General features: G+C 47.7%; 1 protein-coding gene across 1 annotated transcript; it reads left to right on the forward strand.

The window, feature by feature from the left end:
• The first annotated feature begins 3,449 nt into the window (after positions 1-3,449).
• LOC139460360 (uncharacterized) lies at positions 3,450-4,438 on the forward strand. The gene is made up of 2 exons (XM_071241850.1): positions 3,450-3,833; positions 4,148-4,438. The coding sequence occupies exons 1-2, from the start codon at positions 3,450-3,452 to the stop codon at positions 4,436-4,438; spliced, it is 675 nt and encodes a 224-aa protein (XP_071097951.1).
• Positions 4,439-8,583: the final 4,145 nt, after the last annotated feature.

An 8,583-nucleotide genomic window follows, 5' to 3' on the forward strand; every position in this document is an offset into this window, starting at 1 on the left:
GAAAGTGTCACATCGACTCCATTTCCTAATCCACCACTACATTTGGAAGACCATCGTTCTTCCACACTTCTCAAATTACCAGACCGAAGGAAGTTGGCCGAGCTTCTGATTGAGTTTCAAGATGTGTTTGCTTGATATGAATTAGATCTAGGCAACTTCACAGCCCTAGAACACACCATTGATATAGGAGATGCCAAGCCAATCAAACAGAGGATGCGAAGAACACCTCTCGGGTTCGTGGAAGAGGAAGAAGCACATCTCACCAAAATGCTAAAGGCAGGAGTCATTCAACCATCTACTTCCGAGTGGGCCGCAGCACCGGTGCTCATACACAAGTCTGATGGAGGGGTACGTTGGTGCGTAGAGTACAGATCGCTGAATTCAGTTTGTTCGAAGAATGTGTTCCCTCTGCCGCTGATAGCTGAATGTCTTGACACTTGCTGACAGTCAGTGGTTCTCCAAGCTGGACGCCAACTCCGCTTACTGGCAGATAAAGATCAAAGAGGAAGATCGTAAGAAGACTGCCTTTGTTACTAAATGTGGGTTGTTCGAACACGTCCGGATGGGCTTTGGCCTTTGCAATGCTCCAGCCACATACGCCAGAGTAATGTCCTTGATCTTGAGTGGACTGAGTTGGGATATCGTTCTGGCCTTCCTCGACGATGCGGTAGTGAACGGTCCGGGAATACCAGGGCACTTTGTCAACCTGAGGGCAGTGTTAGAGAGGTTGCGGAAATACAACTTGAAACTGAAACCCAAGAAATGTGTCCTATTCCAGAGGAAAATCGAATTTCTCGGCAGGATCATCAGCCCCGGACAGATCCAGATCAATGAAGAGGACTTGAAAGTGGTGAAAGACTGGCCTATCCCAAGAACTAACAGGGAGGTGGAAAGTTTCCTGGGACTAGCAAATTATCACAGGGTGTTCATAAAAGATTATGCCAAGATGGCCGTTCCCCTCTATAATATTACGGGAAAGAAGCCGTTCGACTGGGGGAGTGAACAGCAAGAGGCCTTTGAAGAGCTGAAAGAAGCCCTTATGTCCCAACAAGTCCTGGGTCTTCCCAAATACAAAGGTCGTTTCATACTAGACAATGATGCCTCCCAATACGCCATTGGGGCAGAACTTATCCAAGTACAAGACGAGAAGGAACGTACCATCTCAAAGGCGGTACTGCACCACAAGAAAGGAATTGCTGGCCATTATCCGTTTCACCCGGCAGTATCGACATTACCTTTTAGGTCGTCCCTTTACTGTCCGAACAGATCACAGTAGTTTGCGATGGTTGCTGAACTTCAAAGCTCCTGAAGGGCAATTAGCCAGGTGCCTCGAAGAGTTAAGCCAGTATGACATGACTGTGACTGTGAGATCATCAGTTGAAGAGTCCCAGGAAGTAGATGCGGAATTCTCAGGCTCGTTTGGGTATTCCCAGGAGGAAATAGGCAATGCTCAACAGGAAGACACGGATCTAAGATGGGTATGAGAATGGATGGAGAAGGCAACAGCTCCAAAAAGACCCGGACGTCTATCTATCAAGCCCAGCAGCCAAGTTTTACTGGATCAACAAAGTAATGTTTACAAAAGATAGACACGGTCTCCTGGTAACAGCAGAAGACCCAACCGAACAGAACCCAACAAGGCTCATTGATCCCCAAGGGAATGCAGGGGGAGATATTGAGGTGCCTGCACGACATCCCCACAGCTGGACACCTCGGGGTAGCAAAGACAAGAGAGCGACTAAAAGCTAGGTATTTTGGTATCGCAGCTCTCAAGATGTTTGAGAGTACATTGCTACCTACAGACAGTGTTCTTGCAACAAGAAGCCACTGAAACATGTCAGAGCCAAGATTGAATGCTTTCATGCAGGAGCCCCGATGGAGAGGGTGCACTTGGATTTCGTGGGCCGACTACCCAAGAGTCAGAGGAGAAATGAATATATTCTCATGATGGTGGATCAGTTCACAATGTGGGTCGAGTGCATTCCCTTGCCATGTCAGAAGGCGGAAGAGACGGCTAGAGCAGCGGTTAATGAGTTTTTCGGCAGGTTTGGTTTTCCATTCCAGATCCACACGGATCACGTAAGAAATTTTGAAAGCAAACTGTTCCGGGCCATCTGTGAGTTACTGCAAGTAACCAAGTCCAGAACTACCCCATATCGACCATCCTCCAATGGTCAGGTGGAGAGGTACAACAGAACACTCATGCAAATGGTACGATGTCACATTGGAAAAAATCCCAATCCTCATGGGATGAGTACTTGCCACAGCTGGCTAGTGCAATCCGGTCTACAGTCAACCGACATACTGGCTTCACGGCCAACCGACTGATGTGAGGGCGAGAAATCAACATTCCTGCTGATTTGATGTTTGGGAAGCCCACAGAGGAGGAAGAATAGGGTCTCTCCCATTATGTCAAGGATCTCAAGTGCGCTATCCAGGAAGCTCATGACCTAGCCAGGAGTCGGCTGAAAACCGCGGTGTTGAGAATGAAAAAGGATTATGATCTCAAGACCCTTACGAGAACTTTCGAGGAAGGTGATGCTGTCTACATCCTGAACTCTGCGACTATGTTGGGAAAATGCAAAAAACTGCGCCTAGTGTGGAAAGGGCCTTACTTGATAGTGAGGAAGCTGACCGCCAATTTGTTTGTGGTCCAGGGTCCTCGAAAGGAGATGACGGTACATCATGACCGTATTAAGCCCTGTAGAGACAGGGACTTGCCCATCTGGCTCCAGAGAAGAAAACCGGGTAGGTCGGTGGATGACTTGGGGCTAGACTGGCTCTATGAGGAGCCGGGCCAAGAGTCACCCGAAGGAGAGCTGTTCTGTGTGTCGGAGGCCAGATGAAGGGTCCTTCATGATGGGGTGTGATAAGTGTGACGGGTGGTTTCATGGGGCCTGCGTCAGAGTGAAACCGGAAGAGGCAGAAGCTATGGAACACTATGAGTGCCCACCCTGCAGGGTAGGGTAAAACGTAATTTGCTTAACCTGTGGGTAGATAGGTTAAGTAAACATGATGCTTTCTCTTGCAGGAAGTTTTTCAAAGCTGAACAGGACTACAAATCAAAAAGAAGAAAGATTGTCGAGCAGCGAAAGTGAAGACCCTGGCCTTAATGCCTTATTATGAGGGCAAGGAGCCCATGGACATCATGGTCCATGGTGCGCCAGTGCTGGAAAGGTGTCGGGGCAGGGATGTGGTGATGAACCGGGACAGGGCTGTGACGCCTGAGGAAACCTTGGTGGACTTCTCCCAGCCACCAAGGATGATACCCCGGGGAAGGGGTGTGACTATGACGGATGTGGAGAAGGTGGGGAGGAACGCCCGGAAGAGGGGTCGGGCGAGTTCCTCCACCGATTCGTGGGATGAGGGACGTCGAGGCGGGGAGAAGAAAAAGGCGCTGCTAGGTCCCCGAAGAATGTAAAGTGCCCCGGGTGTATGTATTGCGGCTGATGAACTTGCTGGCCTGTCTCGCCCACTGGCGCGCACTAGTGGCACTCCTGGCGGAGCTGGAGGGCCACTGGAGGGCAGAGTTCAGGACCCTGCTGGAGCCCGTTGGCGAACATGATCGGCAGCAAACCCTGCGCTTCCAATGCCGGGAGGAAGGGAGGCAAGATAAGGGGCAGAAGTCGGCGGACCGGGTGGTCACCTGGTCTGCAAGCTCGGAGGTGGAGGCCACCTCGGAAGATGAGGCTGGCGGTCTAGAGGCCATAGACGCGCATTTTCACCTGGACAGGACAGGGAGAGACCTGCTGGGGCAGAGGCGGGGACACTCGGTGGACGAGCTCCTGGACCATCCTCGAGCCAAGCAGGGCGTACAGAAGCCGGTCCAGCTTGTTGGGGGGGGGGGGGGGGGGTCACATACCCCAGTCGGGTGGATGATGACCCAAGATGGAAGGTAGCGGTGGGGGTCCACCCCAAGCATGCTTGGGACTTTGGTCATCAGCAAATTGGCGAGCTTGTGGACTTGCTGACGTTCTCCCCGAACGTCAGGGCCCTAGGAGAGGTAGGGCTTGACAGGACCACCCCATCGCACACGTGGGCAAGGAGGAGGTGCTGCGAAAAGTCATCACGGTTCCCACTGCGGACCAGATTCCCATGCTGACCCCTACGGGTCTGATGTGCAGGGACTGGCCTCCGGATGATAAAGGAGAAGCTACCACCTATTCGGGTGGTTCACCTACACAGCTTTACCGAAAGGGCTACTGATGTGACTGCGTGGCTGGCGGATTTTCCGCAGACATACTTCAGTATCAACTACCTTGTGCAGGGGTTTGACCGGTGGCAGAAGGAGGGTCTCCGGTCGATTCCTAGGAATCGGCTGCTGCTGGAGACCGATTCTCTTCAAATATTTTGGCTTAAAATGTCTAACAATCACCAGTTGCCAGAGGGATGGTGTAAATTATGCTTGGGTACCATGCAGGAAGCAGATGTACCGTAAGTCCCCGTGGTCCCTTTTATGGTTACTTTGGTTAATGGTGATCTATAGCTCAATCGTATTCTGTTATGTTCTGAATAGTCACATTCGTATGGTAACATACTAGTTTTAAATCTATTCCTGTAATAATCTAGTGTTCGTCGACAGATTTTATAGTTTTAATTATGCATTATTACTGTACAACTTGATTTAGTCACGATATGGCTAAAAATATTACCGATGTGACTATAAATCTAAACTCAATCACTCACTCACCCCTCCTTGACCATGAAACCTTTAACTGCGGCCTTCCAACTCTGTAGCGATTTCTTCTTCAGTTATGTCGGACAGATAACGATCCCTATTATGAACAATGCCTCGACAAGAGTTTACTACCTCAATAATAGCAAATGTAGAGATAGATAAAATATTTAGTCATTGCTGTCTCCATGCACACTCAAGCAGAGGCAAACCACTACGGAGAGATTTAGTTGGTTGGTTGGTTTGTTGTTTAACGCCGCACTCAGCAATATTCCAGCTATATGACGGCGGTCTGGAAATAATCGAGTCTGGACCAGACAATCCAGTGATTAATATCATGAGCATCGATCCACGCAATTGGGACCGATGACATGCATCAACCAAGTCAGCGAGCCTGACCACCCGATCCTGTTTGTCGCCTTTTACGACAAGCATGGGAATCTTCACGGGTCCTGAGAACAATGCTTGTAAGAGGCGACCAGCGGGATCGGGTTGTCAGGCTCGCTTTTTCTCATTTGTGATGGTGATTCTTTCTTTTCAATTGTTCCTTATATTGTTTACGGCATTCATAGAATAGGTCTTCTGCAACCCATGCTTGCCGTAAAAGGCGGCTTTGCTTGTCGAGGTGATCCCAATTGCATGGATTTATGCTCATGATATCAATCACTGGATTGTCTGGACCCGACTCGATTATTTACACAGACCGCCGTCATATGGCTGGAATATTGCTGTGTGCGGCGTTAAACAACAAACAAACAATGAAGAAGTAAAGGTTACTCTTCCCACATGCTCAGTGTAATAGTGCCCTGGGCCCCGTTCCACAAAGCGATCTTAGCGCTACGAATGTCGTAAGTCAGTGTTAAAGAATGGGAGTTACGATCGACTTAGCGCTAAGATCGCTTTGTGGAACTGGGCCCTGATCTTTAAAGTTAAAGCACGAGGACGATTGCTTGCCAAGCTGGTTGCACTACACGCGCGCCTGGGACAACTTTATGGTTGATATGTCACGGACACAGTGGTTTCAGTATGTTTTGGATAACTCAACAACATGAGAGATTGTTGACGGCCTTATCTTTTTCCTAGGAACTAATATTCTATGGTTCGAAAAACTATAATGTACTGTATGACAAGTCCATCTTGATTGACAGTAGTGACAGAACGATATGTTAACAAACAAATGTTACATCACGGGGGAGGTAATTTGAACAACGTCATGACGTCAGCCCATTATGACGTAAAAAGTTCAGTCGGCGCCTTTGATCTTTGTGCGAAGCGTCCCGAATAATATATTTGCATTCAGTATGTGACAGCAACGTGTTTGATTACTCACCCCTACACAAAGCCATGATGATGGAATGAAATCTTCAATGTCTAGGACCAATCTTCTTATGTTGCCTACACTGCAAGGTGCGCTAAACTGAAAAATGTGAAGTGCGTCATATAGCAACAATTGCTTTGCCTATATAAAAAGATAAAGTTGTGCAAATGTGGCTGCTCTTACATGGTCTACGTTACAATGTGACATATTAAGCATCGATCCACGTAATTGGGATCGGTGACATGCATCAACCAAGTCGGCGAGCCTGTCCATCACGATGCCGTTAATAGCCTCTTGCGTGGATCGATATTAATCACTGGATTTTCTTGTCCAGACTCGATTATTTACAACCCGCTGTCATATAGCTGGAATATTGCTGAGTGCGGCGTCATTGAGACAGATTGTTTGTTTGGTTTGTGTGTGTGTTTAACGTGCACTCAGCAATATCCCCGCTATATGACGGCGTTCCTTTAAATAATCGAGTCTGGACCAGACAATCCAGTAATAAATGTCATGAGCATCGATCCACGCAATTGGGATCGATGACATGCATCAGCCAAGTCAGCGCGTCAGACCACCCGATCCCGTTAGTCGCCTTTTACGACAAGCATGAGTTGATCTATTCTACCCCGGAATCTTCACTGGTCCGGTGTGTACGAGTCAGTCCATTGATTGACGCCATGAGCATCGATCCTCGCAATTCGGATACCATGCCATACATCAAACATATCAGCGAGTCTGACCACCCCTTTTTGCCTCTTGTGACAAGCATAGGTTCTTACCAATCCTTTCCCGGGGTTTTCACGCGGCATTGAAAATGTGTTGCACAGATACTTTGTAAGCCAACCTGAAGTGGGCTCACCTAAAGTGATTGAATGAATCGGGTTTTAACGCCGCTTTTAACAGTATTCCAGTTATATCACGGCGTGCCAGCTTAATGTGAGAGGAAAGCCCGAAGTGATGCAGGTCACAGACTTTTACCACTTTGGTGACACCCACGAACACGGGTATGGTGCTCACAAACCTAGAAACATAATGGGGGCGAATCGATATTCGAACCCACAATCATAGGTTTCTGGCGTGCCCGAGGGAAGCAACTCTGCGCAGCGTATCGTCCTGCGTTAGACGATTAGGCCACCCGAGCCGCCGCTCACCTAAAGAAGAGTTCGCATGCCTTGCAAGGTCAAGTTCCACACCGGACATTGTGATGCAGAAAATATGACGTGTAAGTCGGCTCTAGTTTGTTTGGTCGTTTGTTGTCGCACCCAGTAATATTCCAGCTATCTGACGGCGGTCTGAAAATACTCGAGTCAGGTCCACACAATCCAGTAACTGACATCATAAGCATCGATCCACGCTGGGATCCGATGATATGCATCAACTAAGTCAGCGAGTCTGACCACCCAATCCCGTTAGTTGCCTCTCTCAAGCATCGTCGCCATTTACGGCAAGAATGGTGTTGAAGACCGCGTATTGTGATGCAGAAAATATGACGTTTAACTTGCTGTAAAAAAGTGAAAAACCCGCTGACAGTCGACTTCCATCGTCGATAAAACATTCGTCAAATGTCTCGGTCAGAGGTGAGTGGTTCCTGTGGCTTGACCAATCAGAATCTATACAACACAGTTTTCACGTGTGTAACACCGATGCTTTGTAAGCCAAACTGAAGCCACACCTAAAGAAGAGTACGCATGCCTTGCAAGGTTTAGTTCAACACCGTCCCTTTTATAGCGTCACATCGGTCATTGTGATGCAGAAAATGCATATTATGTATTGGGATCGATGACAGGCATCAACCAAGTCAGCGAGCCTGACCCCCCGATCCCGTTAGTCGCCTCTTACGACAAGCATGAGTTGCCGAAGATGCAGAAAATATGACGTCTTAGTCGGCTATAGAAAAGCAAAATACGCACTCTCAGTCGACTTCTATCGTCGATCAAACAGTCGTCAAATGTTTCAATCAGAGGCGAGTGTTTGTCCAATCCTCTGATTGTCCAATCAGAATCGTGGTTTTCTTTAATTCACGACACAATGAAAAATAATGTCAAAATGAATATGGACAATACAACACAGGGCTGTAAGTGACACTTACCAGAAACGTATCATTCTGTCCCACCGCCATTTCATTTCCTAGGTTATTCAGGAATAATTTATGAGTAGCCTTTTCTCCAATCACAGAAAGATAAACGTAGGCGTATGTGCCACTTTTCTCATCAGTTCCAGTTTGGGTGATTACTGTATATTTGCTTTGAACAAAATCATGAACCATCTCGTTGGTTGAATCTGAAACGGTACAGCACAAAGCAATGCACACATGAAATAAACATATTGCCTGTCAATTGGTTGGTTGCTTGGTTGGTTGTTTTTCGCCGCAGTCTAATAGGTAAGTAAGGGATGTGTGGGAGTATATTGGGGCAATGTAAGCTACTGAAAGGGTATTGCAATGATAGTAAACCAATTGTAAAGCTTGATAATGAAATTAATCAGCGTAATAAAAGTATTGCTGAAGATAACCATTGTCTACCACGTATGTTAAGTCACCAACATATGTCGTTTGGTCGTGAGAAACCAATTTGTGACGATGACGCTC

The sequence above is a fragment of the Haliotis cracherodii genome, unplaced genomic scaffold (genome assembly GCF_022045235.1).
Source record: "Haliotis cracherodii isolate W230 unplaced genomic scaffold, xgHalCrac1.p SCAF_14, whole genome shotgun sequence".
NCBI classification, from domain to species: domain Eukaryota; kingdom Metazoa; phylum Mollusca; class Gastropoda; order Lepetellida; family Haliotidae; genus Haliotis; species Haliotis cracherodii.

Excerpts from the sequence above, each read along its gene's own strand:
- LOC139460360 (XM_071241850.1), top strand. The coding sequence starts at position 3,450 with ATGAACTTGCTGGCCTGTCTCGCCCACTGGCGCGCACTAGTGGCACTC. Across the intron at positions 3,834-4,147 it reads TACAGAAGCCGGTCCAGCTT|GAGAAGCTACCACCTATTCG; the intron begins GTTGGGGGGGGG and ends CGGATGATAAAG.